At 42.9% G+C, this 26,893-nt stretch overlaps 1 protein-coding gene across 3 annotated transcripts; it reads left to right on the top strand.

Moving 5' to 3' along the window:
* The first annotated feature begins 1,312 nt into the window (after positions 1-1,312).
* On the top strand, positions 1,313-19,114 carry LOC111606295 (homeobox protein Mohawk-like). 3 transcript variants are annotated; one of them, XM_023326816.1, is made up of 8 exons: positions 1,313-1,786; positions 1,907-2,039; positions 5,690-5,946; positions 7,584-7,743; positions 10,157-10,310; positions 12,125-12,472; positions 17,528-17,561; positions 17,677-19,114. In XM_023326816.1, the coding sequence occupies exons 3-8, from the start codon at positions 5,771-5,773 to the stop codon at positions 17,954-17,956; spliced, it is 1,152 nt and encodes a 383-aa protein (XP_023182584.1). In that variant the 5' UTR covers positions 1,313-1,786; positions 1,907-2,039; positions 5,690-5,770; the 3' UTR covers positions 17,957-19,114. The 3 variants fall into 3 exon arrangements, with proteins under 3 accessions (XP_023182584.1, XP_023182583.1, XP_023182582.1); XM_023326815.1 differs by having other exon boundaries at positions 1,313-2,039; XM_023326814.1 differs by lacking the exons at positions 1,313-1,786; positions 1,907-2,039 and adding an exon at positions 3,068-4,971.
* The last annotated feature ends 7,779 nt before the right edge of the window (positions 19,115-26,893 follow it).

Genomic DNA, 26,893 nt, shown 5'->3' with positions numbered 1-26,893 from the left:
TGTCCAGGGATCCAACACTTTTTAAATAGTTGTCAAGTGGAGGGTAAAGCATAGTGATAACCCTGATGGCAGTTCTTCTGTTTTCAGGGACCATGGAAAGTGTCTCACCACTGGCCTAACCTTCACCTCGTCTCCAGACTCCAGTCCGTGGTTCACATGGCTACTGTGAGGAGAGTTTCCAGATGTCCAGAACTTTTTTGTTGTTACCACCACACAGTCCTCCCTTGTCATTTTTTCTTTTTTTGATTGGGATGTGTTCAGTTGTATTAAAATGGAACTGCTCATTTAAAGTTGCTCAGAAATCCCACATATCCCCTGGGCTCTGCTGCAACATTCACTAAACAATCTAATAAACAGTAAAAGTTCTAAATATTAGAAGTGGTTTTTCCATCCCCTCCAAGGCACATTTTCTAATAAAAAAAAAAGTATGGTTAGCTTGTTATTCCCCCATCATAAATATGTGTCCTCTCAGAACTCCAGACAAAGGACCAGACTCTCTGCTAGCTGAGGCCTGAACACAGCTTCTGTTCTCAATCAAAAATGAGTTTTTCTGCCATCCCAGCAGGGTCACAGAATCGGGGTAAACTTTGTCAAGCCATATTTCCTCAGGCCTGGCTCACTCACTGCAATACAGACATCAGTCTCTAGATTTTACCCACAGTCATGACCTTGAAGGTGGCCTAGCATTATTCACACAAAACCCCTGGCTCACCCAAATCCAGAACCCTGGCCACCACACGAACCATGGTACCCACACTTAATCACTACTTGGTTAAACTCTGGTGAACACGGGAGGAAAAGGTTCTGTTTCCATGAGGATCCTGAGCAGGGAGACGATCTTTGCTTTCTGTATTTCTCACCCAAAACTCTTCAGCGTGTTTGTCAGCTCTAAGATCGTGAGATACGTCGAGTATGGTTTCCAGCTTTGAGATGATGCTCTGATGAAAATCTTTTTTTTTTTTCATTGATTGATGTAGTTACCTTTGTGCATAAAATCTAAATTTCATCACGCTAGACCAGGTGGTTCCAGTGTGAATTGTGATCTGTCAAAATGACAAATGGCCTCCAGATTTTTCTGTCGACATTTTTTTGAAAAACCCGTCGAAGACGGAAAGTATTCGGCTAACAGCACATTGACACGGAGAGCTTTCAGTTCTTTACCTGACCTTCAGAACTGAGGAAACTGGGAAATCTTCCAGACCAGGACTTTGATTGGAAGAATCTTGAAAGCTACGACTGTCGTTTAAAAAATATATATATGTATATGTATATGTATAAAAAGTTTACTGATTGGCCTCATTAGGTCATTTCTTAAAAAACATGTTTGAAGTGAGTTTTCCTTTACAGTGATTTACTGTCAGCTTCTTTCAATTGCATTGTGATGATGCTCAGTTTACTGTTCCGTTTTCTATCGGCAGCAGGTTCTGTGTGACCTTTAAACCATCTGGGCCCTCGCCTCTTCCTGTTTGGCTGAGCTGAGAAAGTAGAAGGATAATGAAGCCAACAGGCGGTTCTGGTTCACAGCAGATGAGGATGAGTGAACCAGAGTCCCGGCCAGGTTTCCCTCAGTGGAACGTAAGCTAACCTGAGAGCTACATGGCTCCCCACCAACTCTTTTATTATCCCAGAGTTTTCATCAGGACCTTTTCATCAAGCCATCGCTGTTCTGGACTGGAGTGGAAGACATGAGGCTGAAGAAAACGGCACCAACCAGCAGAAGTTCTCTGTTTGAGTTTCTTCACAGAATTAGCAGGAATATTTGGGGAAGCAGTAAATCAGTTGAAAGGTCAGATGAGGATTGTTGTATCTCTGTGATTTGGCCTTTTTTCTCCTCTTTGACTTCTTAGTGTGTTTTGGCACTTTAAATGTGACATCAGTAATTGTCCTTCTCTTTTGTTTAATGCAGAAGTAAGCAGTGATCCAGTCTCGCTCGCTGCTGTCTGTCAGTCTGCCCAAACACTCCCTAATACTGCAGAGCTTTGCAGAGAAATGCAGCGGAAGACTCAACAAGCAGAGATACCACAAGCAGCATTTCAGAGGTGATGACGCAGAAATATCTGAAATGTTTCTTTTAAGTTTTCACACTGGCAGTAAAACATGACCTTTGAGTCTTTGTTATTCTAACATGAGGGAGGACGACTGCACAAAAACACTGACTTGTTCTTTCAATTTGCAAGATCAGAGGGTTGAGTTCAGAGTGGAAAACATGCTGACAGACAGACAGACATCCATCACTGAAGGAACTTTTCCTCTTTAGTCACCATTCATGTGTTTTTAGAGCTGCAGCAGAGGTCAGGGTTTCAGACAGTAGTGGCTGTTCTACTTTCTTCCTCTCTATGATTCCAGACATCAATCCCAGTAACTTCCAACAGCTTTCAGTTTCCTGATGATTTTCAGTACAGACAACTTAACACTGACTGGCATCCCAAATGCTGAACATTTCTCTTAAAAGATGGAATTGGGTCATTTAAACAACCTGCTCACTTTCCCTTCAGTCACAGTTTCCAAAGTTGGCTAAGCTACCCAACCAATCTGCCTGTGGCTTTATAGTTTGTGTGAGACGGCTTGTAATTCCAGCCTGGTTTACATGGAGCAATGAGGTCCAAGACTAGAGGAAAAACATCATCCTCAATGAGAGATTGTGGTTACAGACAGAAGCACAAATATAATCTGGTCTGTAATGACCTAACATGTTTCCATTGAGGAAACAGTGTTTTGTAGTAAAAGACATCTTTAATTGGCAGCTCCTTTAATTCTAACTGAATGAGGAATAAAAACAGGATGTTCCAGTCAGAGTCATGATGGGTTCTAGATGTCTGCTTTCTGATTTTACCAGTCTGGATCTGTCACTGTTCTTGCAAAATAGGCTGCTGTAATTATTAAAAAAGGTCATATCTTCCTAAAATATATTTTTCCTTAGATCTCAGATCATTTGTAAACCGAGACAGAAAATGCAACTTTGATGAAATGACTCCAAGTTTCCTTTCAGTCAGAATGAGCTCACACCTGAAAGAACTAAAAGGTCTAGAATTAGTTTACTTTATTGTTGTATTATATTTCCTGTGAATGATCTAAACATGCCGGAGGTGAAGTTTGTGTTTAACAACAGTGAACCGACTGGACAATACAGAGAATAGAAACGTAACTTTGTATGAAGCTCTGAGGAAAATCTCTTCAAACCAGAGATCAAACTGTTAAATTGTTATTTTGGTTCCTTCATAATGTCTTCATTGTTAACCTCAGTGTCATAAAGAAGTCTGTAAGAAGAGGATTTGGTAAAGAGTTCCTGTTGCAATATGTGAAGCTGCAGAGCATCTTGGGTCTCTGCAAAGCTCCTCAGCAGATATCCACTGTCTCTGACATCAGAACTCTGGTGCCAGGCCTCAAAACTCATTACTTGTCCAACCCCAGCAGCCATTGAATGGATACCAAAGAAAGCAGATGCCAGTGTAATTCCTGGAGTCCAGTCTGAGATGAAACAGAACTGTGAATCAGGATCGCCTGCAGACTCCCCGTCACCGATCCCTTTGAGTTGGGAGATCATGATTAATGTTGGTCTACCTGTTGAATGGTTTTATTCAACCACAGAGGGCAACAGACAGGCAGCAGTCTGAGGTGCAGGGTGGAAAAGCTGAAGCTTTGGAGAGGCTGGATTAAGATTCAAGAGAAGCTGCAGCAGGTTGCTGCTGAGCCACAGGTTTGGATAACAGCAATAATGTGAGAGGAGGCAACAGAAGTTCACCTCAGGCCAGAAGGCAAAGCTACAATATTGTGGAAAACCTGAGCAAATAAACCCTTCCTGACCTTAATTAACCCCATTACATGACTGGGTCAATCATTGCATGTTTTCACAAACTCTTAGTAAAAGTCAGTTCCCCCTTTTAAATGAAAATAAGCACAAATAAACAATAATTACACAGAGGCTGAACACTTCAGATGGTTAGTCACATCCCTGGAATAACTACTCTGGATAAACCCCAAAGGAACCCACAGCTGAGAACCTCAGAACCTTTGAGTCATGGGCACATAATGTGACAGGAGGAATCAGTTGTGGCATGGCTATTTATAGTCCAACTGTTTCTTCTATTTGTCTGGATTTCACTGAAGTAGCAGAGAGCAGAGATGCTAACTTCAGCTTTAGGCAGATGCAGATGGTCCAGCTGTCTAACTTTGTTTATGGATATAATTAAACAAATACAATTATCCTGATGATCACTAATAATGATCAGAATAACAATCCTGATCATTATTAGTGATTAGGATCAGCAATGATCAACATCCTCAGCAACATTGATAATGACGGCTACTGAACAAACTTGCTATTTTCACTGAAACTGGATTTGATTGAGAGAAATTTAGTTTTAAACTCTAACTTTTCTAACCTGCTGTAGCAGCTGGCTGTGCCACAATGCTAATGCTAGCTAACATAAACAGGAACAAGTTCCAAGTTATTCAGTTACAGCTGCTGTTTTATCTTTTTCATCAGTGAAAGTTTGAAGTTGCTCTGTCCTTCAGCTTCCTGGCCAATCAAATCAAACCATGAATCTTTAGCAGCTAAAATCTATTCAAGCTTTTTGACATAATAAATTAAAATCCATCAGCAGCAGCAGCAGCAGCTCCTAAACAGACATTATTTGTCCATTGGGTCTCTAATCCTCAGTGGCTCAGACAGACAGCCTGCTTCTTTCAGACTCATGCCCGCCTCCCTCTCCTTCCCTCTGGGGGCCGCGGCCCCTGAACCGGCCTAAAGCAGCAGCAGGATGTTCGCAGGCTCAGCCTCTGTGCAAGGAAACATGAGCAGGCGCAGATATTCAGAGTCCCGGGCCGCCGGATAAAACCAGAGGAGGAGACGGCGGTCCGTGTGGTTGGAGCTCAGAAACTCAGGCGGGGAACATGTGAGCGGGGCATGGGCGGCTGGGAGCGGGATTATTGTTCAGCACAGCCGAGAGACGCAGGAGGGAGCCGGGGAAGGTAACTGCCACAGATCCACTCACTGGTTGAATGAAAGGTCCAGATGTTCTGAAGGCGCAGCTCCAGCTGCTTCAACCCAACTTGAATCAGTCACATTACTGCCAGCATCACTTTAGTCGATGTCAAGGAAATATTCCAGCTGTTTTCCACGAAGCTGCTGCTGCTGCTGCTGCTGCTGCTGCTGGATCCGCGTCCGAGACAAATCAGCTGATAACAGCGATGAAGCTGCAGAGAGAGAGAAAGAGCAGGTCGTTTCTGAAGCAGGAAGTCGGTTGATCTGCTTCACACTGTAGTTTAGAGTCGCTTTAACAGAATTCACATGAATTTATTCCTGCAGAATAAATGAGATTCTCACCATCCACAGTCTGCGTGTCTCTTCGTGGGTTGTGTTTTTCCCCCCACAGCGCAGCAGGAAAGTGGATCTAGAACCAGAAACTGTTCCGCTGTCCGCACCGACTCATCCCGGATTTATTTCTTAGCTGATTGTGCTAATTAATGCGCAATGAAAGTGCGCAGAAAGAAGCGCCTCTCCGCATTAGAAGCGGGAGGAGACTGAATGAAGCAAACAGGTTGTGATTGTTTCCAAAGAGACAGAAGTGGAGTCAGAGCGCCGCGGCTCCGCTCGCCTTTAACTCTGAAGCTGCTGCGTGTGGAGGAGTTTAGATGAAGGATTTAGTTCATATGATCCTCAAACTAAATGTGATCTATTCTTCCGCAGGAGAGACGCGGGGACAGTTTTCCTCCACGAACCTTTTGGATTCGAGCGCAGCAGAGAGATCTGCGGACCGAGCAGCCAAAGATGAACACCGTTGTGTTTAACAAGCTGAGCAGTCAGGTCCTGTTTGAGGAGAAGGCGAAGGAAGTGGAAATGAGCAGCAGAAATTACCTGGAGGTCATCGACGGTCAACATCCAGATCTCCTCTGCAGCAGCCCGGCCATCAGAGACAGCCAGGCGGCCAGACACAGGCGGAGCGGGTATGTGAGGCTCTCTGTTCTGGTAGAGGCTGCTGCTCAGCATGCGTGGATGTGGGTCGGCTGTAGTGGATGAAGGAACCCACGGAGGGGAATATCTGACAGCCTGGTCAACCTGCTGGTCAACCTGCTGGTCACTCGTTAGCTGAGCGAGAAACGGGGAAAAATCTCCGGGATTAAATCTTCGGGTTTTGCGACAATAAGCGCAGCAAATGAAACATTTAAACTGGAGATTTAAAGACTGATATGGGTTTAGATTTTAAACCCATATAAATATAAAGTCCAGCAGCAGAGTTTTTAATTGAAAAACTATAAATCAATTCATGAACATGATGGAAGTTTTTCTGTTCTCGTGCGTAAATACGCATTTGCTCCAAATTTGGCTAAAAATGATTTTAAAAGCGTCTCCGTTCAGACTCCTGTAGTTTCTAAATATTTTCGTCCTCAGGTTGTGATGTAGAACAATCTGACAGATCCGACAATAAACCTTTTTCTAGACTGCTGCTGATCTAATGACCATTAAACTGTGATCAGAATTAAGGTGAGAATCAAGAAGCAGCTGATATTTGTTCAGTAGCTCGTTGCTCCAGAGACACTAATGTCTTTAAAGTATCTAATATATAAAGTCCGACCCTCAGCATCTCGAAAATAAGTAGGATGAACCTTTCAATTCATTTGTTCAAATAAAATTTATAAAGTACATCAAAGATATTCATATAAAAAAGGTGATTATTCAAAATGTTAAATAAGAAGAAGGTTAAACTGGAAACAGCTGGAAAAATAAAAGCATTTCTGACTGGAGCTGCAAAGGAAACATTTTCTGCTTCGATTAAACACTTTAATCAAAATGTTCAGTTGGAAACTGAAACTATAAATAATGTTTATTTAGCAAATGCAATATTATTATTTTTTTTTAGCCTAACTGAAATCATTTATTAAAATCGACGTCAAATTTAATTAAATTGTGGCGCAGGAGTGAAAAAGTCACGTGACCTGTCAGGTTCCAGTCCTGACCTATGACCTTTGTTCATGTTTTCTCTCTCTCATCATCCACTCTCCTGTCTGACCACATAAAGGCCACCAGAACCAGAGAAAATCTCTACAAGAAACAAAACAAACAAACAAACAAAAACCAGGATGAATTCAAACCAAACAGATTCTAACATAAACACATGTTGGCAGCGTTAGCCAGAGTTTCCATGAACACTTTCAATCTCGCCGCCTGAATTTACTTACAGTTTCATACAAAATGATTTTCCTTTTGGATACAAATGAGGAATGTTCTCTAACAGAGCTCTGGGGTCAAAGGTCAGAGTGAAATGCACTCCACGATGTTCAGGCTGATCCAGATTACAAGGAAAATATTTGGAGAACCAGAACCTCGGGCCCGCTTTGAGGTCCGACTAAAATGGTTCCATCTGCAGCCAGTGGAGCCGTTTTGGGAGCTAAAGGAGAAGTGGAGAGCAGCACCATACTGACATCTGCAGGTTCAGGTGTTCCTCCTGTGGGTTCAGGACGTTTCTCTGATTCATCTGCCGACATTTTAGACGCGGCGTGAATTTCTGACATCTGCATGCTGAAGCCCTGGGGTGTGTCCGGTTGTTTGCCTGCGTCTAAATGCTGTCCCTGCTGGCGCACAGGGGTCGTCCCAGCGGCAGCAAAGTGCGACACAAGCGCCAGGCCCTGCAGGACATGGCGCGGCCGCTCAAGCAGTGGCTCTACAAGCACAGAGACAACCCGTACCCGACCAAGACGGAGAAAATCCTGCTGGCGCTCGGCTCGCAGATGACTCTGGTCCAGGTGAGACGCTTTCTTCTGCTCTGATTCCAGGAGGAGACAAAGAAAAGTCACATAGACAGGAGAGTGATCAGGCTGCTGGAGTTTAGATGTTCAGCTTTTACTGTTCCTGAATGTTTAGCAGCAGCTGAGCAGGAGTGAAGTTTTGTTTCCTCTGCCTTCCAGATCCTCCTGCAGCTTCTCCTCTCTCTGCTGAGCGTCTCAGGCTTTGATTTGTTTCTTCCACTTTCTTCCAAAAGCTGCAGCTCAGCTTCATCTCATGTCCCAGAGAGTCTAAAAGTGTCAGAACTAAATAGGTTTTGTTAAATAATAATAATAAATTTGTCCTGCTTAACATTTTGGTTTCAGAAACTCTGCAGAGAACAGATGTTTACCTGTTTGGAAATGATTCACAAATGATTTTCTTGAGATATTCCTGAAATATTCCTACGTCTCAATATGTAAACCTGCTCTGCTGCATTAAAAAGCTCCAGAAAAATGTAATTTCTGATAAAGATTTGAGTCAGGAATATTTCTGCTGCTTTGATCTTTATGACGTCTGGAGAAACCAGTGAGATGTTCAGAGCAGAACAGTTAGAAACTGCTGATGCTCCAAGTTTAGAGTGAACATCTGAACTTATCTGACAACCTGACTGCTGAGAGGAACACCCAGCACTGAGTGCAGCTGTGTGTGTGTGTGTGTGTGTGTGTGTGTGTGTGCGTGTGTGTGTGTGTGTATGGGTGTGTGTAGCAGCGTTTTCCTCACATGGTCACTCTGTACTTAATCTGCTTCTCATTTCTGGGAGTGCTTGATGTTGGACGCTGTGACCCAAACACACACTGACACACCTCACACACACTGTGTTTGAGTGTAAATATCATTAGTGGGGTCAGAGGTTAAAGGTGGAGAATTTGAGGGTCAAAAGTGCAACAACCTGACATCAAATGAGATAAATATTTAAATACAATATTAAATATTGATAAATTCATCTAGAAATTAATAAACGAGATTTTCTCTCAAGGAACATTCTGGTAAAATAATGGCTGAAATAATGAATCATATTTAGGTAAAAGTTTTAAATGTATTAAAATAAGAAATCTATAAATAACAAAATTCAAATGTATTATAGTAAAATCATTATTATCTGATTATTTATTGATTTATTTTTCTATTTTCTGATTTAAAGTCAGTCATAAAATAATTTCCAGTTTTATTGAAGTGATCATTTATAGAAATATTTATTTTGGAAAAATGGTTTGATGCAAATCAGTTCTTGATCTAAATTTCTGTTCTCTTTTGAAGAACCTGGTTCTCTATTTTCTCTATTTTCTCTATTTTCAGTTGCTGAAGGATAAAAAATCTTGTTTTTGCCAATTAGGAATATGAAAACAGATAGTTATAAATCTTTAACCTCTCAGTCTTTGAAAATATTTCTGGACTGAACAAGTGATCGTTTTGTCCCAAAGTGTGAACATAAACTCAGATGTGACCATGACGTCTTTCTGTCTTTCCACTGATTGCTGCTGAGGACAGCCCAGTTCTTCCACTGTTTAGTCCAGACAGACCGCTGTTAAGGCTGCCAGTGGCGTTGAACGCATCACTTCCTGTGTGTTTTTCCCTGGAGAGGCCGACCTGGCAGCAGGTGTTAAACAGCAGCTAAATCTGTCATGTTGTAGCGCAGCAGTTAGCTTTGTTCCATGTCGATGTTGTGAGATGGAGCCGATGATCCGGTGCCGTCTCCATGGTTCCTGAACTCCATCTCCGTGGTGACACTCCGTCTCCTCTGGGACCTCCCGTCCTCATGAGGACACCGTCCCTTCCCCTCCAAGTCCTGCTGGGCTGCAGACTGAAGACAGTGGGACGGTCCTAGTTAATGAGAAATGTGATCCTGAAGGAGAGGACGTGAAAACTAAGTAGTCCAGCATGAGGCCGCCGTCCCCGGCCGTTCATAAGCAGCTTGAAATCTACTGAGCATGAAAAGTTATTCCAGTAGAACATCTAATGGTCTCCACTCCCAGTGGAAGAAAGAGCAGCGGCTCAAGTGTCTTTTTTATTGGATCTTAAAGACAGAGATGGAAAAAACGTCTTATTGGAGGGAGTCTGGACGTGTCCAGAATAAGCAGGATGGGGACGTGTGTCTCAGTCAGAGCATTAGATCATGAAATGATGCGTTCACTGGCCGTCAGCCGATTCTTTGTACACAGTAAAAAGCTGAGAGGCTTCAGTTTTCCTGCAGAACGTCTGGGATGTTCCTCTCAGCTCTGATCAGAGAGCTGCAGCTGATCTGCAGCTGGACTCTGTCTCTGCAGCGAGGCGACGTCTCCACTGAGGACGACACGTTTAGTCTGGCTGTGGATGTGGACGAGTGTGGACTCTTGACATTAACACGTCTTCCTGTTTGCTGTGCGTGTCCCCTTCCTCCTTCGTCCCTCTCAGGTGTCCAACTGGTTCGCCAACGCCAGGAGACGCCTGAAGAACACGGTGAGGCAGCCGGACCTGAGCTGGGCGCTCCGGATCAAACTCTACAACAAATACGTTCAGGGCAACGCAGAGAGGCTGAGCGTCAGCAGCGACGACAGCTGCTCCCAAGGTACGCCTCACCTGCTGCTCTGAGGACAAACTGTCCAAACTGCACAAACACTTGGATATGATCTTCTGAGCTCAGAACCAGAACATTGCATGTTCTCCTTCTATCAGTCAGTGGAGCTGACAAATGTGCAAACACACGCTGGCTCTCATGGGAAGGTCCGGCCCGTTTTGGTGAGGAAGCGTAAGAAAGTCAAAGTTCAGTCATCCTGCAGTGAATGAACAGAAAGTTCAGAGTTCTGTGGTGTCAGTAATCTCTCTCTCAGTGTGTGAGGAGGAGAAGCTGAGCGTGTGGCTCCCAGAGGAATGTGTGCATGGTGTTTGTGTTGTGTGTGCCGCAGGCCGCTGCACCACCAGAGGCTCCGTATATCTCCCTGACTCGTCTCCCTGTCATATTCTGGTTCTGGAGCGATCCGCAGTCCGCTCCCACTGCTGGCCCGTGTGCTGAAAGGCCCTCCATTATGTTCTGAAGCCTATGCTTTTGTTCCAGAGACTATTTCTGGGAGCAGATCTGACCCTGCTGACCGTGTCTTCATTCCTCTTACTGTCCTGAAACGGTCCAGCTGGTTCTGGAGCTGCAGCAGCAAATCCAGGCTAAAGTAAAACCTGTTTTCTGCTTGGAGTCCAGAGCAGACCTGATGTTCTGATCAGTAGAACAGTTTAATATTTTTATTGGATTAAATCAAAAGGTCAGATTGTTTGGTGACAGAGGAGATGCTGGAAGAACCATGTGGTTCTGATTATCGGAAGTGCTCATCTTAATTTGGACCAGGCTGAACCAGACATCTAACCCGGCCAAACGACAGAACTGCAGTCCTGGCAGCGACAGAAACTGAAGTGAAGTGTCTCTGATTTTCCTGCTGCCAGAGAATCTCTGGGTTTTCATCAGAGTTTTATCTTCCTCCTGTTTCTTTCATCAGTGGGAAGCTGGGCTTTAATTCAGTCTCCTCAGCTGCAAAGCATTCTGGGAAGGATTTAATGCTGCAGGGGACGAAGGTTGCGATAGAACCAGCATTCATTATGGTTTGGTTTTGGGTCTGAAGTCTGAACTGGGCTTTTTGTTCTGGAGGCGATGCCAACATGTGGGCAGGAGCAGCAGGCTGGAGTTTCCTGGTTCTGCTGTTTGAACGAAAGATTAGCTCCAAATAACCGTTTTCCTTCAGACTGGCTGAACAGAACTGAGACAGTAACTGAACCTGGAGTCCAACATCTGATGGAGGAAATGAGTCATTACAATGTGCACTTCCACTGATTGTTTTTAGAGACTTTATGACCACAAAAAAACTGATGGGACCTAAATGCAGTGACCCAGATGAAGATGGAGAGACTGGAACCAGTCAGTGCCACTGGTTTACATCACCATATGTATATACAGGCCTTATGCTGCAGTCTGTACTGTTTCTGCATCAATGTGACCAACAACAGATGTTCTTTATCCATAGAGAGTTCTACAACCCAACGAGTGGATTGAGCTCTTACTTTAGGTTGAGAGAGAGACTTGAAGACGAGATTCTCTTCAGGTTTTCACTATCAGTAAAATGAAGAACAGACCTGAGAGACAAACCAACAGAGATCAATTCAGACACAGTTTTCCTTATTGTGGAGAGTTGAGGTTCATTTCCACTGTTCTATGTTGATAACTGATCCCAGTTAGGAGTCGGGACAAGAGCCTGAATAAAAATGATGTTTATCTTATACTACAGATCACCATGGCAACAGAAGTTTGTGCTAAAGTTTTAAGAGATGGTTCTTGTTGTAGAGAAGACTTCCTGTCCTCCACCAACAGAACAGTCATGTGAGCATGTCCTGATGTTGCAGATGGAGACAACCCTCAGAGGACACAGAGCGGTCCTGAGGATCTCACCAAGCCCTTGTACCAGAGCGTCATCAAGAAGGAAGGCTCCCCCATGGTGGGCGTGGCCATCGGCATGGACCCAGGGCTGCGTTCTGCAGTGGAGGCCGAGGACTACGTGTCTCCACCCAAGTACAAGAGCAGCCTGCTGCACCGCTACCTGAACGACTCTCTGCGGCACGTGATGGTGGCCAACGCTGTCATGGACGCTCGCAAGAGGAACCACTCTGGCTCCTTCAGCTCCAACGAGTTCGATGACGAGCTGCTGTCGCCATCGTCCTCTGAAGCTGAGGCCCACTTCGTCTATCGAGCCGGTAAGGAGACCACTGACTCTTCCAGGAACTCTCCAACACACACCACATTCCTCATGTCTGATCTTTGTCTTCTTTCTGGACGTTTGTTTTCATTCCTGCAGCTTGTCCATTATGTCCAGCTGTCTGTCCCTCTGCAGGATCTCTAATATCTCTCCTGCTAACTTTCTCTCTGCTTCCTTTAATTGAACATGTTGGATGTGTTGCTGAATCTTCTCCTCATGGCTGCTGAAATGGAGAGGCTGTTCAGGATCTCCTTGAAGTATTTTGTAAAATTTAAACAAGGTGCAGTTCATCTGAAACACACAAGCATATCCAGTAACCTGCACACTGTCAAACCCACACACACTGAACCACTGGTTGTCTCTGAGGCCGTCCAGAGAGGTGGGAGGGGCTTCACCTCTAGCTAACCAGGGTCTAACCGGTCAGACACAACAAGACTTTCAGGCTGCTGTTTGTCCCGTCTTTGTTCCAGCTGTGGCTCCAGATGAGAGAGCAGAGCAAAATGTCCGACAGGCTTCTTGAGACTGAGAGTTGAATGTGGGACCTTTGCAGTCCAAAGCGTCTGGAAGCTGCAGGAGTTCCTGCAGCGTTTCTGAGATGTAACCAATCAAGGTCAGCTGTGATTGTATCGGCTGAGAACACTGGGTCTTTGTTCAGGTGGACTTCACATCCAATAGTAACATTTTCCTTTTGTGTTGAACACGACCAGAACAAGGAGGGTCCGGATCTGAACTGGATTGTTGGAGGGAAGAGCTGCTGTTATTGTGTCTCTTTTGGACAAAAGTGTTTCTTCTTGTCTGAGTGTGAAGCAGACAGAGTGTGTGTATCTGAAATGAATCAATGAGTCCAACAGGAACAATTAAAACCCTTTGACCTGAGCCAACATCAGGCTGTTTTCACTGCTGAAGCTTCACTCCAGCAGATTTTATCAAGACAAATCCCAGAAGGGTTGAATTCAGCTGGCTGAGCTGCTGCCTTTAATAGATACTGACTGTTTTATCTCTGGTTATTATAATTTCTTGCTGCTGACGTGTCCCTCTTGGCCTCCTTGGACTCCGATACATTTACACAAGTATTACTCTGTTACATGTGACAGAAGCTTGTTGGGTCAAACAGAACGATTCATTCAAAAGGGACAAGCTCCTTCTGGGAAAATCAGATCTGATCCAAATTACATTAAGAGTTGAGAAAATAAAATTGTCATTCCACATCTGATTTTTGAGGAACAAAGCAAATGAAAAACTGCAGAGAGAGAGAAATGTTTTCAAGCTCAAGTTTTTATCATTTCCTGCAGTTTTTTTCTCCTGTTTGCTGGAAATTCCAGATATTTCTTTAGAGAACGCATTCTTCTTTTGTAAAGAGTTTTATGTTTTACAGCGAGACACAAATGTGTCCCTGTGCAGCAGATTTGACATAAATCTGTTCTTCTATCACCTCCACAGAGGACACAATGTCCAAATAAATCTGATTTAAGATTACTGAAAGCTTCAAGCCCAGACTGGATTCTGTTCTCTGGCTTTAAAAGATTTTCACATATTAAGTTTGTCCAGGGAGATTTTTGCTCATATTGTCTTGGTAAGTTCCAGTCTGCAACAAAGTTGTGATTGGACAAGGAAAAGTGGTGAACCTGGTAGCTGGTGTCTCATTGGTTCAAAGTCCATTTGTGTCCCAGTTGGTTGTTGTGGGCTCGGCCAGAACTCCTGACTACAAAGACCAGTCAGACGTGGCAGCAAATTGAGATCATGGATTGGCTCCAGTGAAAAACTAAACTTCAGTCGCCTTGAAAGGAATCCCACTGGTGAAGCTCCAAGACCTCAAACATCACATCCACACTAGAGCTGCCTGGTAGAAGGAAAACAAGCAGCATGTGATGATACAGGTGGATGTTGCAGTGACAATGTCTTAAGATGAATGAATAAAAGATATGAAGTGTTACTGTTACAAACATATAAACTCATTTTAAACATATGTAATTTACCCATCTCCATAAAAAAGAAAATTGGATAATTTTTGTCAACCAGGTTTTAATGAAAAAGATGCTTCTGACCGATGTTTGAAGTTTAAGCAACTCTTTAACTTCTAAATCTTCTAATCCTACAGCAAGAAACAACCGACAACAAATACCCTGGTCAGAGAGAGCCTTAATGCATGGCACTTAAGTTATGAGCTAACATTTATTATAGAATGGTGATATTACCATGACAATAAATCATGTGTTATGCTGTGCAGGCCTCATGCACACGCGCATCAAACACCAAATTGAATTTTACAAAATTGGAGTTTGTGCTCCAGTTTTAAGCCCAACTAACTGGATCAATCAGTCTTTTTCTCAAATCCTTCTTCAATGGATTTGAGAATGACTGATGGATTAAGTAACGTCGTCTTCCTATTGATTTATAGAAATGTATTTTTGTTAGACTTCTAGGATGAATTGATTGAAAAAAAAAATCTGCTTTTGTAAATTTTACCATTTGATGATGATTTTCAATAAGGGTAAAATGACATTTATTAAAAATAAAAATATAGACCAGTTGACATTTTGATTTGAAAAATGTTGTTTAGCAAATTTAAATTACATTTATCTTAGTTATAAGCTTGCGAGGTACATTAACTTATCTTTAAATACAGCAGTCAAAATGACTTCTTATTGCCATTTTAGTGATAAATCTCCCAGCTCAGATGTTGGATCTCTGTCACTGGAAGAAGATGTGATGATGTGTTTCTGCCACTTCATGGACACAGACTGAGACCAGCATGTTCATGCTGTCTGTGAAGCTGCAGAGAAAGGTTCCCAAACATCAACACAGACACATTTTATACACAGTTTACTTGTAGGCAGCTCCCCAACATGGAACTGGAAGAGAGAGGAATAAAAAGCTCTCTCAGTCTGAGGGGTTTTAAATGGTCGGAACACCAGGACTTTGTAGCACATTGAGGCTCACACACACCATCAGATGTTGAGATGTGAGGAACACAGCTGTCCGCCTGCTCAGGGAGCTGCACTGCCCGACTCTGTGGAAAACACAAACTGTTTCCATTTTAAAAGCCGAGTCGGCTGTAGAACAATAGGTAGCCTCTGTGTTCCCACGGGATGGAGGAAAAGAGAGCTTCACAACCAGAGAGCAGAGGTGTAACCCAGTCAAGACACACAGAGGGCAGCTGAGTTCCAATGTGAACAAGGGCAACATAATGATGCAGCAAGTCCTGCACAAACATGTCATTTGGCCTCCAGATCCCCAAAAAAGGCTGCTTTTGTCCACATGTAAACACTTACAAATGTGAGTAATGTTTCCCTGTGGTTACTGCTTTTTTTCCACCCTAATCTGAGGGTTTTATTTGCCACCAACAAGAGCTGATCATTCCTGGGAATGTTTCAGAGAAAGCTGTAATAAAAGCTCCTGGTGAAAATGGCACCTAGCTCTGTTTCTTCTCCACCTGGCCGCCATGCACAACTGTCAGTGCTGCACCGAGTGGCAATCACACTGCGCATCCTTGCAAATGTTTCCACCACCACTTCCAAAAAAAGTGTTTTTTGTTTATTTTAAATAGGGTTTTTTATACACCAGTAACAGTGACCGTGAAAACAGCTTAAGCTATAGGTTTATAGTTGACCTGTAACAAAACTGGATGTGAGGAGGTGCACACCTGCCCGCTGGTCTCACATGCTATTAATTCCAAGGTTTGATGCCTGTTTGATACATATCATCATAGACAGATACATCAGATGGGGTTTATGTACAATGCTGCTGTTGAAAGACGGCACAGCAGGGAATTGTGGACAGACAGGAATGTGAGGACATTGTTGGAAATCTCTGACAAACTACAACCTGAACTAAAACTGATTGGTTTGTAACTCTGGGTTATCACGTCCTCATCTCCCTCTCACACATTCCTTCTCTTCTTCTAAGGAGACAACTGTGGTGAGTGAGGTCAGGCTCCTCTCTGTGGAAGAATCCAAAAGTGAACCGGAAAACTAGAGGAACATTTCCTAATCAGGGCCATATCAGCCCGGAGCGTCTCAGACCTTGTCCTGTCATCATGGCTCAGACTGCATGGGAAGCAGACAGAAGAGCAGCGAGGAGATGGAGAGTCTGAGGCTGGTGGAGCCTGCAGAGATGAGATCAGTGGATCAGGATATTTGGAAACTCTGGAGGCTTTTAAAGCACAAAGAGAGGTGACCAAGATAAAGCTGTAAAAATCAGAGCAGTTGAATGTTTTGGCTTTCACATGATGCTGGACTTTTATATTCATAAGAAAAGATGCAGTGAAGATGAAAATGTTACTCAGCCTTCACTCAGATCTGAGTGAAGGCTGGACGCGAGACAGAAGACAGGTTGAGGTCTCAAAACACCAAGAACTCTCAGTAAACAGCTGAAGTAAACACTCTGGCTGCCATAAAGACAACTTTACTTTCATTGTTTAATGACTTTGCTGTTCCTCACTAATGTTTCACAGATGAGATGGAGGTTGGTCCCATTGAGGAGGGGGGAGGAAAGCCAGCAGGCGGCCATCTTTCTCCCACTGACTCACTCACTGCCTTTTCATTCCCTCTCAGATCTGTTTCGCTTTGTCTTTTTCGATCTGATTTCTTCAGACAACTCAATTATGCTGGCTGGGCTCCATTTGTTTTCCAACTAAATATCACATCCATGGACTTTATGAGTCATAAGAAACATCTTTCAGCTCCATCCTATCAGTCACCTTTACGCTTGAAAGCTTCTTGCTAAAACGTGTTTTTTTCCTCCAGCATCTTAAATAAAGACAGAAACCAGAGCAGCACATGTTTGCTGAGGACACGGTGTCCACTGAAAGAACAAAACACAAGTCAAAAACCACACACACACACACACACACACACACACACACACACACACACACACACACACACACACACACACACACACACACATCCACTAATCTGCTGAACATGCAGGTTCTCATCATCAACCTTTATTTAACCAGGATAAAAAAACTTGAGATTAAAAATCTTTTACTAGAGTGTCCTGGTGTTCTGACCCAGAGAAGTCTACTGAGCTTTTCTCTCTCTGCTTTCAGAAGCCACAGACCATGGATCAAGTCAACATGACAAGTAAGTCGACCTTCTCTCCCCAGATAACCTGTGTCCAATCACCAGCTGAACGTGAGCTGTAACGATCTGTGTTTTGTTCTCTGTGTGCGCGTTTGCTTGTTGTGCCGGTTGTCAGGGGCAACGGTGACGTCCCAGCAACGCAGAAGGAGAAGGTGAAGGCCAAAGATGAGACGTACTGGAAGGAGATCAACGCTGCCATGGCCTTGACCAACTTGGCTCAGGGGAAGGACAGCGTCTCCAGGACAACCAGCTGCATCATCCAGAAGTCCTCCCATATAGCTGAGGTGAAGACTGTTAAAAAACCTTCAGCTGCTGCTGCTGAAGTTTTAGCTCTGACGTTATCCGTCTATGCAAAGCAGCAAACGTTCCTCTCTCAGCAAACAGAGGCCAAATAAACTCGCCCTGACAGAGGAACAACTTGTGCTGGAGGAAATGTCAGTATTTGCTCGTATTGAAAATGTCTACAGGATTTCTTGACCATCCTTTTCTTAAAATTAGAAACTTTTGTAACTCTTTTTTTATTACTCTTCTTTTATTTCTATTTTTACTGGTACAAATTTTGTATTCTCCAAAGTGCCTTTTTTGTTTTAGCAGATCAGCTCTCTGATTGTCCAGATCTACAACAAACAGAACCCGATTGCTATAAAATAAAAGTCAGCATCAGTGAAGCTTCATTGTAACCTTGACTTTGTTCCTTAGACCAGGTGGTTATATGAGCCACTATAGCCTTAAGCATATATGATTGTTGCCTGGATATGTCAACTGGTTCTGTTTTGGATCAAAACTCTTTTTTCCCCTCATTCTTCCAGTATAAACAAGTTCTGTTCATGTGGGTCAGATTGGACAGAAGTTCAGAAGTATTGCCGTCTTATATTTTCTGACACTCATACTGTTGTGATCAGAGACCTCGAGAAAGAACTGTGCTGCACCGTTTTGCAGTTTCTGGTGTTGAATGTTTCAAAGAGTTCCTGGTTGGGAATGTGTTTTAACGAAACGATGAAGGAAAGTCAAACTAATGAGAGACAAAGTTACATTATTTCATCTGGTGGGACAGTAGAAGAACCACAATCTGTCTGTATTATTTTACAGCCAGTCAACAGAACCCTGTTAGGGTCGACAGTATGGTAAATAAGTCAGGGAGGAGGTGAAACGAGGACAAACAATGAAGCTCATTCCAATCATTTTGTAAATCAAAAGGTTCTGTATCAGTGAACCGAAGTCATCGTCTGTGATCCTGAACAGAACTGATGCTTTAACAGGGAGAACCTTGTTCCCCCGACAACAGAGGAGTCATTGTGGATATTGTAGCATCACACAGTAAATCAGGACACATAGGGATGAAACAGAAACAAGATGACTTTGTTGTATTTATATCAAAGCAATGGAAGTGGTAACCATCGGTTTTTATTATTTACTAATATATTTGTTTATTCAGATGAAGACTGGATGTTCAATCCAATGATCATGTATGTATCTCCTTGTGTTCTCAGATTTTTTCTCATGTAAAATTTCTTTTATAAATTGCTGGTTTCTAACAATGAATAAACCTCTGAATGGAATGAGTCATGTCTGTTTTCATACACTGAGACTAACAACGACGGAACAACCCGGTGCATAGAATACCGTAAAGCATCACCAGAAAGTTTCATAAACTCTCAGATTTTTTTTCACATTTCATAATAGAAACACTGACAAATAATTGTCTTTTGCTCTGAGATTAAAGTTAGCAACAAATATTTTGTTGAATTATGGGTTCGACATTAACATAGTATTAATAGAAAAAACTTCAGGAATGGTTCTGAGCAGGTATCTAATATTTCCACATGAAACATTATAAATGTTGCAGGACGGTAGTTCTCGAGGACTGGACTTCAGCACCCCTGTTGAAAATAATGAGGCTGAAGCTGATCTGCAGACTCTGAAGCTCTCCAGAGCATTCCTCTGACGTGTATCAATCCATTGGCAGTAGCAGGTCTTCCAGTCATCTGATGCTGGATAAATGATGGTGCCTTGGGGAGATTTAAATGGCTCTGACTGGAAAAATTCACCTCTCCTTTGTCCAGTTCTTGCTCCTCCTGTCAAGGCCTAGATGACCATAACATGAACATAGAATCGTTCTACTCAGGGATCCCTGGAAACATATCACAATTTGACATGTTTTTCTACTCCTTCTACTCCTTCCTCTACGGCTTCCCTGATGAGGCTCTAATTGTCTTTTGGCCCTTTGCTTTGAACACTCGTCATTCTTCAGACCCATCCATGTCAGGATGGAGAGAAACAAGAACAGACTGAATAATAAAACTGATGATAAGTTTTGGAGCAGAGCTTTGAATTGATTGGCTCTTTCAGAAAGGTCTTGCAGGTCATTTACCTGTCAGTGCTTCACCTCCTGACCCTGTTGATGTCAGAGGAACTTTAACAACATCCAGCTGAGAGCCGAACACCTCCACCCATGTTGCTCCTCGGTTGGATGGACAGGCTTGTTTTGGAAAAGTGAGGAAGAAAAACAGTTTCCTACACCTCTGTGTTCCCCATGTCCCATCTATCCGTCCACCACCTGGAGCTATTTTCTCTTTAAATACTGATCAGACCTTGTGTTTCACACATCAAGGTTAAGCAGGAACAGATGGGGTGTGTTGACTTTGGTCAGGTAGAAACTATGTCCCAATTAAGAGCTGAAAGTTTTCCCTGCAGTAAAGAAACTTTCCACTGGATGGTGACAGAACAATCTGAAGTCACGATCTGAATGAGAAGAAGGAGAAATATCTCACTTCAATTTATCATATTTCATCTTTATACCACATGGCAGAGTGACTTTACTTCCCCAGTGACCATCTGATCCTGTGTGATCTGAGCAGACACCGTTGGAGCGTGATAAGGGTGGAGAATCTTTCTCTAAGTCCGTCCATCATGAGCCTGTTGGGTCTTGTTAAAAGTCCCAGGTGTTCCTGAACCGGCACCGTTCCTCCTGACCTTCAGAAAGCTCCACCAGAAATGACAAATCCTTCCTCAGACTGAAGATTATGTGGTCAAACTAAAAGTGACCGACTGATATTAGAGGGCTGTTAAACTGCTCCACTCTTCATGTCCTCTGTCTTTTGTCTTTCTCCAAGTCTGTCCTTCCAATCACCAAGTTTACAACAGAACCATGCAGAGTCTCTCTGGGGAACACTGAACTGATTTAACATGGGTCAGCTCTCTTGGCAGCAGCTCAGTGGCCGTAAGGTTTGGTCCTCTGTTCAGGATGTTGTAGTCGTGGCTTAAGCCACAACTGCCCTTCTCTCCTCTTAACCTGTTTTATCGCTGATTGCAAAGTCCTGAACTGCAGTCAAGTCTGGTTTCATCAGGTTTTACATTTTCACTTCAACCTCAGGAAAAGCTGTTTAAAATACTTGAGAGATCTGGACCATAAACTAGTGTTGGCATAAAGTAGAAGCTGGATTTGGACTCTGATCTCTTCATGTTGGAAAATCGATTGTCACTTCAGATCTGTTTGATGATTCCATCATACTTTACTCATCTCAGTAGGCATGATGATGTGCTGATATTAAATTGATCAATATCACTGGCTGTGAAGAATTTATGTTGATGTATCATATTCTTTATTTTTAGGGGATGTAGGGACGGCTAATGTTATCGATTTATTATTGCTCAATAATATATTTTTAGGCCATATTGCCCAGCCCTAGTTTCCACATCTGTCTGGTTTTTCTCAGGCTTGTTGCATTTCCTTCCTTCTCCTCAGTGGATAAGGTTCTCCTTGTTTCTGCTGGACTCTAAAGGAAGTGTGTGAAGCTGAATGTGTGTTTAGGTTCAGGCGAGGTGTGGTTGGCTCATGTTCACAGCAGGATGTTCTGCAGCTTTGGGGGAAACCTGTTGGACCGTAAACACCCAGAGTGTGAATGTGCCGAACACTCACTCAGTCAGCGGCTGGCTCAGCTACAAACACATGCATGTGTCTGTTAGATATGATAGATGTTCATCTCCATGGCGACAGGCTGCAGTAGCACACATGTATGTAGCTGAGGAAGTATTTGACGAGCTGCCTCTAGAGACCATAAAGGCCGTCTTCAGGTCCAGCTGCTCTGTGGGGTTTCTGTTCAGCAGCTCACCACTCTGACACGCTGCTGCCATTTTCCACAGCCTGAGGGAAACCACCGGACCAGACCGGACCGGACAACGAGTCAGGTCTGGACCTTTCAGCAAGGAACTCATTCAGTAACAGAGTTTACTTCAGAAACACGCAGCTGTATAGTTTGAATATCATCACTTTAGGAAGGTGACGATATGTAGAAGTTCTGCTTCTTGCTTTAGTTTCCCTGTTACCAGAACACAAACAACCAAAATAAAAGTGTGTCTTTTATTTTGGTTGTATTCATCTTTATAGTAAACTTCATCTTTATAGTAAACTTTAACCGGGTCTCGTTCGACTACACTCAAAGAAGAAGACATTTCATTTCAAGGTCAAGAAGAATCAGTTTCATTTGCCTTCAGTTGATTTTCTTAACTATGGGCCATCTGACTGCGTTTGAAAAAGAACCCAGAATCTGTTTTCAGTGTTGAGTTGAGTAAATGAGAAACAAACCACTACAAATTTACAGTTTAACAACACAAAGCAACTTTTTCTCCTCCTTGGAGACATGTGTGGATGTCAGAACTTATCAAGCTTGTCATCGGTGAAGCAGCTGCCAGAAGGGACACAGCAGCTCTGCTCTGATGGATGAAGTGTGTGTTGCTGCCTCCAGACTTTAACAAAGTTATTGAAACTTCATCATTGCAGAAATGTGTGGCTATAAAGTAGAAATCCAGAGCAAAAGTTAGGATTACAGACATTTACTGGCATTGTCTCAGAGTTCAGCAAATATGAAACACTACTCTGAGCAGAATCTAAAGATCAGGAAAGAAATTGTACTGAAATCAGAAATATTAGCATTTGTTTCTGGTGGATCATAAGCAAGTCGTACGTAGAGCTCCATTTCAAACTATTGAAACTGGCCTCAAAGGGTTTCATCAGTTGATCAGAGATTTAACACTATAGTTGTGAAAAGTTTAAATCTGACTTTCAGTTTATTTCGTCAGATATTCATGCTGCGTTTCTGTCGTTGAACGTGATGGGATTCTTAAGCTGGTTTTGCAGGGATGTTGAGCTGTAGCAGGTTAGGACAATGTTCACAAGACCATTCATACTGTCTTAAGAACCGTTCCTGACTTTATCTGACCCAGATTGGTGAATTATTAATGTATGACATTACTAATCATATTTCCATTGATATAATTGTTTAATCACAGATCTCTGGTTTCATCGGCAAATGTGAACAGGAAAATATTCCAGTATTCATCCCATTAAAACCCTCATTACTGGAGTATTTGGAGAGAAAACATGAGAGCAGATAAATGGACACGTTTAAGACCAAACCATCTAATGTGTTCAGTCTAAATCAACAGCAGACGTCTGTGTCGATTAGTCTAATACGTGAAACCAAATAGTGAGAAAATAAACTTTGATAAAACCATAAACAGTTAAAACTGTCCTCGAAATGGATCGGGTTGCAGAGCTTAGGAATTGTTCTGGCAGAGGTTCTGATGGTTAGGGATATTTTAGCTGAGTGGACCTGTTCCAGTACAGCTGATTAGGACACTTTGCTGCTTCCTGTTTTTAAGATCTAACACACTCTGATCCTGATTGGAACAAGAAGACACAGAAAACAATCCTTCAATGCCACAAACATTTCGTAGTGAGGAGATTCATCACTCAGAAGTCAGAAACAGTCTTCCACCTCCCACCAGCCTGCAGGAAAATGATCCAGCTGCTCTCCAGGTCCTTCCTCTCCTCCATACAGCTGCTGCTCAGTGATTTCTGATCCAGTTCTGCCGGGATGGAGTTTGGTTCTGGACTCAGCCGGGGACAGGGAGCCGTTTCGCCTCTGCTCAGTTTGGTTGGGTTCCCACTCAGGGAGATCCAGACAGTGAACCCACTCCTCTGTCTGCTGCTTCATGCTCATCTTCATCAGCTGATATTTTTCTCTCTGTGAATTTTTTACATTTATGATGTTCATTAGACTTGTTTTGTTTGTTTTTTTATGTGGATTTTTCCACCTTCCTGATGCAAACATCTCTGCTCTCTTGACTGAGACCTCCTGACTATCAGCGTCTGCTTTAAGCCGTTCAGAGGTCAGAGCGCCTCCTGCTGGGAAAGTGGTCGGTGGCTCCTTGTAGCTTCATTTCCTCTCTACTTCTGTGATCTTATATTATAAAAATATATTGTAAAAATTCTAGTCTTCTGGTGGAGTGGCTCAGATGTCGGGGAGAAGGAGAATCGGGGGATGTTGCCCTCTGAAACCAAACCGATCAAAATAAGTAATCTAATCTTTTCAGACATGAAGGAATGTTTCCAGTTGGTGCTAGAAGAGGGTACTAAGGAGATGTTACTATTTTACCTTCATCTAATAACTATTTTATTGATTTTTATCTGATCAGAGCATGAAGCTAGTGGTGAGTCACTGACATATGTCCAGGCAAACAGTAGAAGCAGGATAAAGAAAAGGAGACTATGGTAGAGGTCTGAGGGTAAAAAAGATTGATTGTATGTTGATGAGACTGAACAACCACAGTCTGCAGATCGCGTGATCTGACCTAAAGCAATCTCACACTGAAGAAAATGAGGGAATTTCCCCAAAAGAACTCTCATAAAAGTCCTTTCTAAGCTAAGGCCAGAATGAGATTCTAACTATTGAAATTAAGCAGTTAATATTTTTGACTCTCATTAGGGCAGTTTCATTTATTGAATAAATAGTCATTGTCTTTATTTGGTAAATTGTTGAGGTTCCTGCTGAGATAAATATGAACCCTGAACACCTACAGGCAGGCTCCAACCTTCCCCTGTCTCTTCTAAAGACCCCGTTGGCCTTTTATTAACCTCATTAAAGCTAGCAATGTTATTCCAAGCCGGACCTGCAGGTTCTATCAAGGTTTACGGCTCCCACACAGCAGTTAAAGGTGAGGACGCTTCAGCCACGCACAGCTGCAGAGGAGGAGGCTGAAAGCCGACACATGGAAATGTTTGAACGGGACAAAGCTTTTAGCAGACATGCTAATAACCACCGGCTGGATGTGGTAAAGGAGATGGCTGTATAATGACACTGAGTAATGAGACATAGGTACAGCAAAACACTCTCCCTTTCTAATCATGTCGCTATCTCCATACAGGTCCTGTGGTATTTGTAGAAGCATGAATCTGAATAATATCTGTGTTTTAATAAGAATGTGTCCAAGTATTTTTCTCTGTCTGGGATAACAAAGTTTCCACCCTGACGGAAAAGAATCCCGAGCATCTGGTCTTTAGTCAGTTTCAGCTTGTTGGAGACATTTGGAGGTTTTTGGGGCCGACTTGGTCTGTGCTGAGGGGGCTGGTGGATCCTCTGGGAGCTTCAGACATTTGTCCTGGTCAGAAGCCAGCAGGCGGCTCACTGCCACACTGATACTGTACCAAAACTCTGGGATATGCTGGAAGAGCTCCATGTTTCCAGTTACATCAGAATGAGAATTTCCACATCATCTTACCAGAAAAATAAAAATTCAAATAGGGCAGATGTTTATAGAAAAGCCAATAAAAAAACCGAGAAGACCAGACAGAGAGGGAAAGACGAGTTTTATTTGTTTGAATATGCAGAATTCTTCTTTTTATTGGGTTATGAAAACTTCCTTCCTCCATCATGCTCTTCCAATCACTGCTGGGTATTAAATCACTTATTGTTGGGCTGGACATGCTCATGTACATTAAAGATTACCTTAAAACTAGTTCTCAGAATGTTGTCTCTGTTTGACCAGCAGGCTGTGAGATGTTGAGTCAAAGTCTCAAGACCATTTCTAGACCTTCTAGAGACGCATGGCACTGACACGTCTGCATCCAGCTGAACAGAACCAGGACTTCGGATAAACACTGTCACACTTGGCCTTCCAGCCACCAGCAAGGTTTCTAATCCTGACAGCAACTGAAAGTTGAAGGGGCAATCTGCAGAGTCTCCATGTCATTTACCTGTCCCTATGCAGGACTCTGTCTTTGGGAGTGGAGAACAATTAAACAACATAGATTGAGACAAAATATCAAGTTTCCTCTCAGTTCCTTCTCCTTTGGACTCATTAGAGACTTTCAATCCAGCTTCACCTGTTTGATCATTAAAATGTTGGAACTGAAACACAATGTGTTCCTCAGGTCATGAACAGAACCTGCAGCCTGCATTTCCTCTGATCTGAAATGGAGCTAAGGTGCTGGCACATAAAACATGATCTCAAAGAGAACAGACTCTTTCAGGCTTCATGCATGTAGAGTTGGCTTGTGGCAACTCTACATGGATCACTACAATAACCATCATTAATTGTAGTGATGGTTGATTGGATCCAGAACAATCCATAATGCTTGTTGAGGTAATCTTTCAACTATTTAGAGACTTAACCAGCATCTTGCAAAAATCGACTGAATAGAGCAACAATTTCTGCCGTATCAGTCATAAGATAACCTCTTCTATCCCTTTTCCACATGTTCTTTTATGATCTAGAGTTGCTACAGCCTGACTACAGCACAACCAGAATAACTTCACGTTGTACCTAACAATCAGCTTTTGTTACTTTTTACCTGAACGTGTGACTCAGAGCAGAAATGCTGTTGGAAGGACCGGTGGACTGATGACACATCCTGTCCGTTCCTGTTCCGGCTGTGAAGAAGGAACCCTAAAACACTTGGAGCCTTCCTCTGGTTCAAATGTCTCCTCCCACCCGCTGTCTGCCTGAGTTTCTCCCTTTCTCCCTAGACAGTTTGTGCAGAACTCATCATTGCTGTGATCATTTCTTTATGTTCAGGAGTGTTCCCACTGTGTCCTTTCCCTCTCTGTCTCTTTCTGTCTGTAAACATCCATTAGTGAAGTGTTATTTATGATGATGACCATTTCTGATGTTACATTTATCTTTAACTGTTTCTGATATCATGTTACCTTGTCAGCCTCCATTCTCTTACTTTGTTTTCTTCAGACTTTGAGTAAGAGGTAAATGAAGCAGAAAGTTTCTCTGAATGTAAATCAGTGGCTCCATCGAACAACAACAGATGTATTTTAGTTTCAGACAGGCTGATGAATCTGTCCCCAGTGGTCCGTGTGGACACAGAGTTTTGTCATGTTAGATTAGTTCCAGTCTTCTCTGTCTTTTAAACATCTGACAGTACACTGCTGTTGACTTGATGGATCACAGTTGATTTGTTTCACTTTGAATGCTTCCCATAAACCAGGTTGTTCTTTTCTCAGCCAGTTCTGTGGTTTGGGTCTGAGACAGGAAGTGCTGCT

This window comes from Xiphophorus maculatus, chromosome 21, assembly GCF_002775205.1.
Source record: "Xiphophorus maculatus strain JP 163 A chromosome 21, X_maculatus-5.0-male, whole genome shotgun sequence".
NCBI lineage: Eukaryota > Metazoa > Chordata > Actinopteri > Cyprinodontiformes > Poeciliidae > Xiphophorus > Xiphophorus maculatus.
This window is presented reverse-complemented; position numbering and strand designations above follow the sequence as displayed.